This window comes from Pteropus vampyrus, unplaced genomic scaffold (genome assembly GCF_000151845.1).
Source record: "Pteropus vampyrus isolate Shadow unplaced genomic scaffold, Pvam_2.0 Scaffold136, whole genome shotgun sequence".
NCBI classification, from domain to species: Eukaryota; Metazoa; Chordata; class Mammalia; order Chiroptera; family Pteropodidae; genus Pteropus; species Pteropus vampyrus.
Genome location: NW_011888917.1, coordinates 4,037,609 through 4,048,941, shown reverse-complemented (window position 1 = coordinate 4,048,941; position 11,333 = coordinate 4,037,609). Strand labels below are relative to the sequence as shown.

General features: G+C 36.8%; 1 protein-coding gene across 1 annotated transcript in view; it reads left to right on the top strand.

Annotated features, from left to right (window-relative positions):
• Positions 1-11,333, top strand: part of KDM4C (lysine demethylase 4C) — a 347,564-nt gene that overhangs the window by 78,835 nt on the left and 257,396 nt on the right. Inside the window, exon 6 of the mRNA XM_023535104.1 lies at positions 8,604-8,653. Coding sequence (XP_023390872.1) covers positions 8,604-8,653 — 50 coding nt within the window. The remainder of the gene's footprint in view (positions 1-8,603; positions 8,654-11,333) is intronic.

The window sequence follows — 11,333 nt, the reverse complement described above, 5'->3', positions numbered from 1 at the left end:
TAAGAAAAACTATAGCTAGTGGTTTAATGGCTCTCTACTTTGTATCTGCATTTTGTTTAAAATGCATTGTCTTTTGCTTGGTGCATAGTATAACTTTAAAAGGCTAGTGATTTCTTTTTTCAATTGTGTTTTAAAAGTGGGTAAAGATAAGAAGGATAGCTAGGAGAAGTATTCTTTATGAATATTGGAACTTTAGTCTGCTAGCAGTCATAAAACTTTTTCTTTCAAAAGTCAGATAACCTTCCAGAGATAGCAGAGATTATATCGTAAAGGACGGGTATGTCCTTAGGGAGGAATGGGTCCATTGTGTCTGTCCCTTCCTGTTGGCATCTTCATGGAGATTGTTGAGGAAACAAGAATGGAATGTGGAGCTGGAGAGCAAATCTTAGGCATTGGAGTGAGATAGGTCTGGGGTTGGGAGTCCACTCTATTATCCACCTTTGTGTAAGTAAATTAATTCCTTTAAGCCTTGGTTTCCTCATCAGAAAAATGGAGGTACTAGTAATAGAACTTAGCACAAAGTTTGAAGTATTATAAATGCTCGATTAATGGTAACTGTGATGAGCTCCAGTCATATTTATTGGTCAGTTCTTCTTTTCACTGAGCTTTCAACCTGTTAGTAACCATAGAAAGCGGGTCAGACATACATGATTATGCCAGTAAAAGAGGGGAGGGTCAGTTTAGAGTTTCATCTGTCAGAAAACTGTCCCCTGGAGGATTGAGCTTGACTATTTAAGGGAGATGACTGAGCAAAACAAAAGGAAGAGCTACAAACAAAGGAAGAAAGCGTTTCTTAACACAGTTAGAGAAGGGAGTAGAGGACAGCCCTGTTTTAAGACTGACCTTCCTTAGCATGGCATGGACTTAGAAAGTGTTCTCTCTCTCTTCTGTGCCCTGGGCTTGGTAAGAATGCACTGGATGTCACAGGGTGGGTTGAAGCTGGGCCAGCAAGAGGTGCCAGCAGCACCTGTTAGTGATACTGACAGAAGACCCATGCAGCCACCTATGTCAGACACCACAATGACAGAGGTATGGGCAGTGGGTATAGCTGAGAACATTTGTTTCTGGGCACCTTAGTCACAGGCCCCAGGGTTCCCAAATGAAATTAGGGAGACTTTGAGGGAGTGATCTGAGAAATAGGAGTTACCCTTTGAGAAGTGCTGGTAAACACGTCTAATGGACTGATGGACCAAGCATATCTTGAAAAGAGAAATTCAGAGACCAGTTCATAGAGAGAGACTGAATCAAAGAAATGTATCTAGTACATTTTGAAAAATACAGCTTTACTTACTGATAGTTTAAATGTCAACCTGATAATTATTCAGTTCAAGATAGTGTTTATATTGCAACTACCAGGATAACACCATTTTAGGTCTATTCTTTGAGTAAACCACCCAAAGATGTGCTTAGAGGGATTATTATTATTCTGTTTTCCTCGGCCTTCAAATTAGATCTTTAAAAAAAAAATTCATAAAAGACTGGTTTTAAATAAAACATGACCTTGTAAATATCTAATTGGTGTGTTCTTAGATCATTAGTGATTCATAGTTTCTTAATGTTAGTAGAACTGTTTGTAATATTCATTTTATATGAAACAAAAGCATTGTCCTAAAGGTTAAATGAACAATTGTAATTTCAACAAACTGGTATATACTGAAGGGTATACAATGGTAGATATCTTATTTGGTGGTTTTCAAAGAATACAGAGAAGTACAAGACATATTCATATCTTCAAAGAATAAAGATTAGCTGCATAACTGAGCAATGGTGGCACATTGTAGAGTGCCCAGCTATGAACCAGACACTTACTGTATAAGGTAAGTTAAAAAAGATAATTCATGAGTAAATTTCTGGGTTGCGGTAGGCATTCTCTCTCTCACTGAACTCATTGCCTCTCCAGACAAAAGTAATTTATGCACTTCAAACAGCAGCTACCTCTAGAAAGTAGCAGATAAGCACTACATGAAAAATATATTGGAAGGGCTCTGGGAGGAAGAAAAGGGGTGAGATTGCTGAGATTTATAATGGTCTAAGAAAGCTTCAAGCAGGAAGTGGAATATGGGCTGGGCTTGGGACGTTGGGATTTAAAGTAGAATGGAGGGGGCTGTTTGAGGTGCCGAGTGAGGTCAAAGCCCATGTGAGTGATAGAGTAATTCATAGTCCAGCCTATTGAGAGTAGACTGTTGACATTTAAGGCGGGGGCTAAATTGGGGTGGAGTGGGTTCTTGAAAGCCAGGCATTAAGGAATAAAGGTTTTTATGCTCTGATAGTAATGTGAGGACTGTAGCTGCCTAAGGAGAAACAGGCAGAGAGTTCAGTTATGATTATAGTCTTAGCTGGGGGCAGATCAAGGTTGAAATTTAGGTGATGCTTTAGGGAGATGGATATGAGGTTTTGAGGCTGTGGAGTAGATGAGACTGGTGGATGGGCAAGGGGAGCAGAGAGTATGAGAAATAAAGGAGAGGTGGTTTTGACAGTTCCAGCTTGGAAGGCTAGGGGGAAATGGAGTTGTGACCTGAAATGGGAACACTAGGAGGAATAAGCTTAACTTCGAGGGGGAAGTGTGAATTTGATCTTGCATGTGCTGAGACTTGGAAGTGATGGGATACTTTCATAGAAACCTCTGGGAGGTGGTCAGGGCCGTAAAGTAGGACTCCTCTGAGCGAGATCACTAACTGTAATAATCCCCTCTGCATAAGAGGCCTCCAATTTGCCTTTACTTAATAACCAGTTCTTCTTGCTAGATAGATTTTAAACAGAGAAGCAAAGTGACACAATCTGATTGGGCTAGGGAGAGCAAAGCTTGAGGCAGGGTTGACTAGTTAAGAGGCTACAGTAGTAATGTGTATCATAGGGAAAAGTGGCCTGGACCAAGGTGGTGGCAGTGAGGATAGAGAAATATAGGCAGATTCATGAGCACTCTCTTGAACAGGTAAAAGGTAGAACATGTAAAAGTTGGGGATTGATTAGATAAGAGGAATGCAGCCACAATGCTCATGTTTCTGGGCAGTTAATTGTATGGGGAACTCTGGAGGAGAAGCAGATCTGGCAGGAAAATGATGAAGGATTAAGCTTTGGACACATTGTTTGAGGGCTGCCAAATGGACTCATTCAGTAGCTGATTGTTTTAGAAGTTCAGAGCTCAGGAGACACATGTGGGATGGAGACGTGGTTCAGCAGCACATGGATGATCTTGAAGCCTTGAGTGAATGAAGGTGGTTCTCTCAGGAAAAGATGTAGAAGCACTGAAACATGGAGCCCTGGGGAACATCAGTGTTGGGTATGGCGAGAGCAGAAGGTAGAAAACCACTGGCAATGAGTTGGACTATGAAACCCAAGGGAAACGTTACAAGCAACTAATAAGAAAGTCCAGATAGGACAAGTTAGGAAAAGACTAAAAAATATGTGATAACCTTTATCTAAGTAGTTAGTTATATTGAGAGTGATGAAAATAGAATCCGGATTGCACTGGATTCTAGTGTGAATGGGAGTCAAAAATGCAGCAAGCACTGGAAGTATCTGTAAAGGTAAGGAAAGAAAGCAGATAGATGGAGGCAAGATAAAGGACTCAGAGAAGTTATCTATCTATTCCTCCCTCGTTCCCTCTATCTAGGCAGTAAAGCTAATCATGTTTAAAGGCTGACGGCAAAGGATCAGATGAGTGGGCAAGCAGGCAGTATTTTTTACATTATTACTTTTAAAAATATTGAGAATTGCTTAGTGTTCCCACAGAGTAGTAGTATCTTAAACAAATGAACAAAACCTCAGATGTTATAAGAGCATCAGGATTTCAAACTTCTTAAAAGCATGCTAGTGATTCAGGTTTTTTTTTTTTTAAGGGCCTTTTCCCTCTATGGCTTGCTCTTATTCAGAGCATTTTGTTTCAGTCGTAGTTTGGTAATGGCTTATTGATTTTTAAAATTGTTTAGATAAAAAATATTAACATAGTCTTATGAATTGGAACCTTTTGCTGATTGACTTATATTTATTACTCATTTTTTTTCCTTTTTGTCAAAGAATTAGGTCATTTTTCAATGCTGGCTGCTACATTCGTAGAAGCTAAATTTTTAGGGCAGTTATATTGGGAAATTAGATTTCCCCACCCCCATGCCATTTAAGTAGAAGCGAAGCACTAACAGCCTGCCCATCTTCTTTGAGTACACTTTGTCCTTCACAGCCCATGGACTGTCTATGCATTATAGCCCTGGGTAAGAATGACAAGGCAAGGCAAAATGGGATACCATACTAAAAATGTGGAGTCCTGGGAGACAGAAAGTTTTGATTGAAATAGACTTTTGAAGGGATCAGAAAGTTGAAGCTGGCAGTGGTTGATCTCAAGTAAGACAGGCTGACCCTGTAGTCAGGAAATGAAGTATTGGCTTATACCATTACTTCCCCTTTCTTTTCATTTTCCACTTTCATGATGTTTTTCTTCTTCCTGTTCCCTTCCTCTTCTCTACATCTTCTGTCCTCATGGAGCAGAAACATGATTTATCGTTTGAGACCAAGTCAGCAAATACTTACTGAGCATCTGCTCAGCTGGTGCTTTGCTGCAGGGTAAAGACATGAGCTTGAGAGAGGAGCAGGGAGGTAGAAAGGTAAAAAAATGAAATTCTGAGTGCCGTGATGGAAGCCTGTATTCTGTGTGGTTGACAGAGCAAAAGAGGGAGTGGAAAGCTCTCCCTGGGGGTTACTCAAGCAGAGCTTGGAAAAAGGAGCAGGTGTCTTTGTTGACTGCACAGGGGTGGTAAGGGCATACAAAACTCAGGAATAGGGGTTGGAAAGAAGTGGAGGTTTGAAAACAAGGGCACTATAAGGAGCTTCAAGAAGTTTGGTAAAGCCAGAGAGCAGGATTTGATTAGGACATTTGGTCAATAGACACAACTGAAGAGGTGTCAAGATTGTAGCAGGTCTCTCTGTGCCCTGTAAAGGAGTTTAGCTTCTGTTCTTCAGGTTACAGTCAGCCATTGGAGGCCCAGGGCTTTGTCATGATTGAATCAGTAGTGTGCAGAGATGACTTTAGCACACTGTGAGGGGTAGGTATTTTGGAAGGGTACAGCAGGGAGTAGGGAGTCCATCTATAATGGTCAGTTATATCTTAGTGACCTGAGCTGCATCAAGGACACATACTCAGAGCTTTATAGTCATGTGTAATGTATGGAGAAAATACCTCCAGAGAAGTTTCACTAGAACCTTTGTAGATGATGATTTTACCAAGTGTTGGCTATGTAATTTTGCCACAGAATTGTTGTGAGGATTAATTGAAAGTCTGTGTCAAGGATATTCTTTATTTTTATATTTTATGTATGGTGGACATCCAGCAGTTTAAGGCTGTTCTGATATTCCTGTTTAGGATAGGAATCCTAAAATTGTCCGTGGTGTCTTGTAGGTGCTTAGTAGGACTGTGAAATATTTTTAGACATATAAATAAGTAGTGATACTTTTTTCAGATTTAAGATTTAATTGTTCTAGAGTTGAGATATTCTAGTTCATCTTCAGTGGTGATACCTTTGAGAGGTTTTAGAAATCAGAGGTCTTCCCTGTCTCTTTTTCTCCTTCTTATTAGTTCATATTAACTGTCACATGGTAGTCAGTCAGTGTCAGCAATAGCTGTATCTCTTCTCCCTTTAACTTACATGGAAAATGCCTTGAGTTCTTCCTGTAAAGCTTTACATGTGCATGTAAACAAATGCTTTACATGACCAGTGTTCAGTAACTGTCTGTTGAATTGAAGTTGATTATATGAAAGTGATTTTTTGGGGGGTATTTTGTTATAGCAGCCTGAATAGACTAAGACAAGTTACTGTCCTTTGTTCATAGACCTAGGGTGGACCTTGAGCTTATTTGGGGAATTCTGTAAGTTATTTGTATATGAAACATTAGATAGTTCTCTGTATGGTTTCATCTGCATTGGGCTATAAAAGATTTGAACATATGATTTAAACATTATTTTACAAAGAATAGGATCAATAACACAGAAGAGAGAACCATACAGAATATGTCACAGGTATCAACATGCAAATGAATTAGTTCACTTTATACCAGGTAACGACTAAATCAGGGAAGAAAAGAGAGTCTGCCCCTTGAAGTCGTTTTCTCTTAGTTGTGCTTTACAGAGTGTGAATGCAGTGTGGCTTTTGGTCTGAGGATTCAGTTCTGCTCAGGAAAATTTGCATGTCTTCCTGTGTAAGAGGCTGTGATTGAGAGGGGGTTTTTAACCTTTGATGATTTCTGACGCTTTTGAACTATAGCAATGGTTGGTTAACTGTGTGGATTTTATTAACAATCATTTATAGTTATGAACTAGATTTTGGGGGAAGTTTTTAGTTTATTAATCCTTTTGTAATAAATCTGCACAATCACCACTGTCACTGCAGAATCTTTACTCTTTTTTTTTTTTTCTGCCAGTACCGGCATTGGCCTTTGCAGTCCTCCTGACTTTTTTTTCATTCTGTTCTCACATACCTTTTGGTGCTTTGTTGAAGTCTTTTCCTTCTCATACAGGCTGTGCCTTGCAAGTCTATGGGTTCATTTTTCTTTGTATGATCCAAGGAATTGTAAATCATGCCAAAGGCAGTTGCCTTGCCACCACCAAAATGGGTTCTGAATCCAAATACAAAGTTGACATTTGGTGTGGTCTTGTATATTTTGGTTAGTTATCTCCCAATTTTTTTTGTCTTAGGTAATGTTGCCTTCCCAGGGTGAAGGATGTGAATGACCATTTGTTTTCACTGTAGTAATTGGTTGGTCCCAATAGTTACTGTGTTGTTCATGATGGCAGTTGTCCTCAGGCAGCCAGGGAGGAAAAAAGCTGGATCTTTTATAGAATGTGAAAATAGACTGTGAAACATTCTCTAAATCTGTTAGGAAAATAAATAAATCATCTAGCTATAATAGGAACAGCTGTACCTGGGAAATAGTATACTTGTAGAAAGGAGTTAAGGAAATATGCCAATAAGGGCTACCTGGGAGGAGAGGTATGATGGGATTGATTGAGATCCTAGAATGAGTAAACAGAGGGTCAGAGTTGGGGTAGAGCATTTCACCTTACCTTTGCCCCTTCCTTCTGCAGATGAACACGCTTATGTTTTCCGTGAACAGATAGTTGGACTTCAGATTAAGGAACTTTAACTTTGATGTCGATTTTTCAGAAATGTGAATAAGGATATATAAATATCTCCATCCACATCTGACCCTTTGTGGGCAGGCATATACCCCTTACAGTTGTGCATGCATGTGTGTATGTATGGTATGGGGGAGGTGATCCTGTTGTCTGGGGTGTGTGTGTATATGTATGTATATATATCCGTATATATATACACACACGCAGATATATACATATACACACATACCTACACACACAGTTATATGTATATGTGTACACACACACACACACACACACACAATGTTCTTCCTTTTCTGGGCATATGTGGTGATCTAAACCAGGGATTAAAAACTGGTAAGAAGGGGCCATAAATATACATTGGGTGATTGTCATTTAGTTATGCTAAAGTTTTATCTTCTCAATTCAGTTGGAATAATTTCATTAACAGTGCCTTAAGGAACAGGATATATGGTTGAATTTTCCTTTAGAGAATTGCCTAGTTACATCGGATCCAATTAAGTTTTGCATGTGTTATCAGTGTTAAATGCAACCAAGTGTGGTGTTAAGTAAAATTAGAAAAGCTATTTTAGTAAAAAGTAACTTAAACTTAATATATATTGAGCTAGTAAATGTGGCAAATGTAGGTCTTAAGAATAACATATTTTTAGTTAAAACATGAAATAATCATTTTACTTCATTTTTAATTTCCTTCCTTTTCCTTATTAAAGCTACCTAGAAAATGTAGTATTTGGGTAGCATATTATGAGATTATTGTTTTAAAATTAGTTAGTAGGTTCACAGTGAATAAGTTCAAGTATTTTACTTTCGAAAACATCAGGAACTAGAAATGAGTATTTCTCTTTTTCAAGGGTGAAAAATTATTTCTAAAATCAAGATTTTAGAAGTCATGTAATCATGAAATAAATAAAAGCTGCCTTTTTATGGCTGGAGATTTTTATGTTTAACATCTCTTGGAAAAGCACAATGTTCTTAAAAAGGTTTGGTAGAAATAATAATGTTGCTATAATAATTTTGTGTTCTTCTTGTCACTAAAAACATCTTAAAAGGTTAAAAAACTCCAACAACCCAGTTTTTCTTAAAAACAAAGGCCAACTAACCAGTCACAAAACAAAAAATATACAATCAAAAATAGCCCTGGATTGCTGGAGTGCTGATTATTGGGAGAGACGTTCTAGTCTCCGTGCCGTGACTGGCTGCATCCTTGGCTAAGCAGCTTACTTGTTGGGCCTTTGTTCCCTAATCTTTAAAATGAACTTGGAATGGTCAACTGGGCATTGAAATAAATGATTTATGAGTTTATTTTTCTTCTGTCCGATGTCCAAGGGACATGACTCTGTGATTGGTTGGTTTCTAATCTCGGTTTATCTAAGTGGAGTTTGGTGTTGAATGTTTTTACATAACCTTATTTAGGAATAGACATCCTTAGGGTACTAGCTGAACCGTTACAAAGCTAAAATATTTGTCTTTAAAATTTTAGGTATGCAATACCCCCGGAGCATGGGAAACGACTTGAAAGACTAGCTCAAGGTAAACTTGTTTTCTGTGTTTATCATCTAGATAAGTTCTTTGTTTTCAAGGTATTTTTACAGTGTAGAATGTCAATCTGTTAATTTTATTCTATTCAAGTTATTGGCTTTAAAACGTTTTTATAATTGAACAGTTGAAGTTTTTCACATTAATGTCTGCATATTTTTCCTTGTTGCATAATCTTCTTAGTTATTTTAGTTGACTGCTTAGTATTTCATCAAGTGATTGCATTTAATCTATTTTGATTATTTCCAATTTCTTTTTCATATAATGTATTTAACATCATTGTGTCAATAAATATTTTCTTCCTTTAACTCACATCCGTGAGATAAATTCCAAAAAGCAGTGATGCTGCATCTCAGGTGCAGGTGTTTTATGAATACTTTTCATGTTGCTATATCATTTCACCAAAGGGTGACTTCTGACATCCAGTTCTTATTTGGTCTCCTGGACCTGGGACTGTCCTTATGGAGATGCGAAAGTGAATGTCCCCAGGTTACTGGATGAGCATGAGATTGTATGTTTTAGACTGGCAAAATTAAATGTACTTTACTGGAACTCAAAAAAAATTTCTTTTATAGCTTTGTACGTTGTTATTTCTGAGAAGTCTCTTGATGGTTTTACTTGCTGCCTACTCGTGTCTGCAGAGAATATCTTCCTTTTTTTCTTTTCTATTTTAAAAATACACCAGGTTACTTTACCCTTACCTGCTTACACAAGGGAGAAGAATCAGGGGATGTAAAGTATAGCATAGAGAATATAGTCAGTAATATTGTGATAACTATATATGGTGCCAGGTGGGTACTAGACTTATCTAGGTGGGGGGTGGTCACTTTGTAAGTGATATAAATGTTAACCACTATGCTGTATACCTGAAACTAATATAAAATAATATTGAATGTCAACTGTAATTGAAAAATAAAAAAATAATAAAAGAAAGGAAAAAAAATCAGATTCACCCTCTGCCAACCTCATCATCTGTTTTGCTTGCTACCCTTACCAATGGAGAAGTAGGCTGTCATATTGGAAGGACACCATGACTATATCATACCAAGTATGGTCCTATATTGAATGGCCAAATTATAATAAATAGCAATATAATAAAAAAGGAAGAAGTTAACTGGTAGTGACTTATTTCCAGGGCAAAGTGAGATTTCATTGAGTGACAACTAAGAATAGGACATTTGGTCTTTATCTAGGATTGAATCTTCAGTGAGTATTTCCCTTTTAGTCAGGTACTAATCCAAGTTTCATTGGTATGTTAGGTTTGCCTTCTAGTAAGAAAGGAATTTTGTTTCTACTTTATATATGCTTTCTTTTAATAATGAAATGGCACACTGAGAAACACCATTCTTTGACTTGACAATTCTGAACAGAAATTGTTAATAACATCTAAAGATTACTTTCTTCCAAATTATAGAAGGGTATTAGAAGGAACAGTTACATACCACATTTGTAAGAAGCATCATTATAATTTTGGCAAGCTAATAACTAAGAAGACTTAGTGTTTTTATTATGTAATACATTATAGTAATACTAGCAGTATAATTGTAATCTTGAACCTTGTTAGGGACTATTTTCATGAATATTAAGGTAGATGAATCCTGGTTCTGGATAATAGATTAAAGCACAGCTTAGAAAATGATTATCAAAATCCTTAAATACATAGGCAGTGATTGAACTTTGTGCTAAATCTATATGCTGAACTCTTTCTCTATAATAATTATTCTACCATTTTCTATTTACCTCATCACTAGAGAACTTTTAAAATGGAACCAATATAAACTGTATAGATGGAGTCACGTGCTAAAATTTTAGGTAGAATCTGTGTGTAAACACTTTCATGTAATCTAATTGAAAATGACATTCCAGGAAAATGGGTGCCACTTGTTTAATCAGTAAGAGGTTAATAAACTTGGAAAATGAACAAGAACTTTAAACTCAACTGCATGTTTATTATTTTTGCAGCATTATTTGAGAAATGATATACGGAAAAGACCCTATAAAATAGTAGAAGATTCCTATCCACTGGCCAGATGTCAGCCAAATTAATTGAATTCTGCTAAATAATTAAAATGGTAAAATAACATAGTAAATGTGATGGAAGATTGTAGGATGTCTAGGTCAAGGCAGCACTTGATACATGAAATGAAAAGCAGCCTCGGATATTTTCCATTATCTTGTCTGCACATCATAATTATCGTACTTGCCTTTTATGCATGAATGCTTTCATCTTTAGTTTCTATTGAAATCTTGATTGACTGTGGCACCTACAAATATTTTATCTGAAACACATTAGGCTTGCATCTAATAAAGCCAGGAGTTTGATTTTGCCCTTCAGCTGCTTTCTCATTTATACAAGTTTTTTTCAATATTACATAGACATAAATGTAATAAAAAATCTCAAGTGAATTGTTGCAATTTTTATACTTGTTATGTTCACCTATAATGCCATTGCATTCTTTCTAATTTTTGGTTTGATACAATTGAATGGAAAGTATAAAGGAGAATAGAGGTATAATGTTAAATCATGAATGACAGTTTTGAAGATTTTCAGAATGCCTAAATCTCATCTGTTTTAGAAATAAGACAATATCTTTGATGTTCTATTAAGTTAAGCAAAATATGGATTAATGACAGTTGGGAATGGCTAAAAACTTTTGTGAAGGACTGTATTACA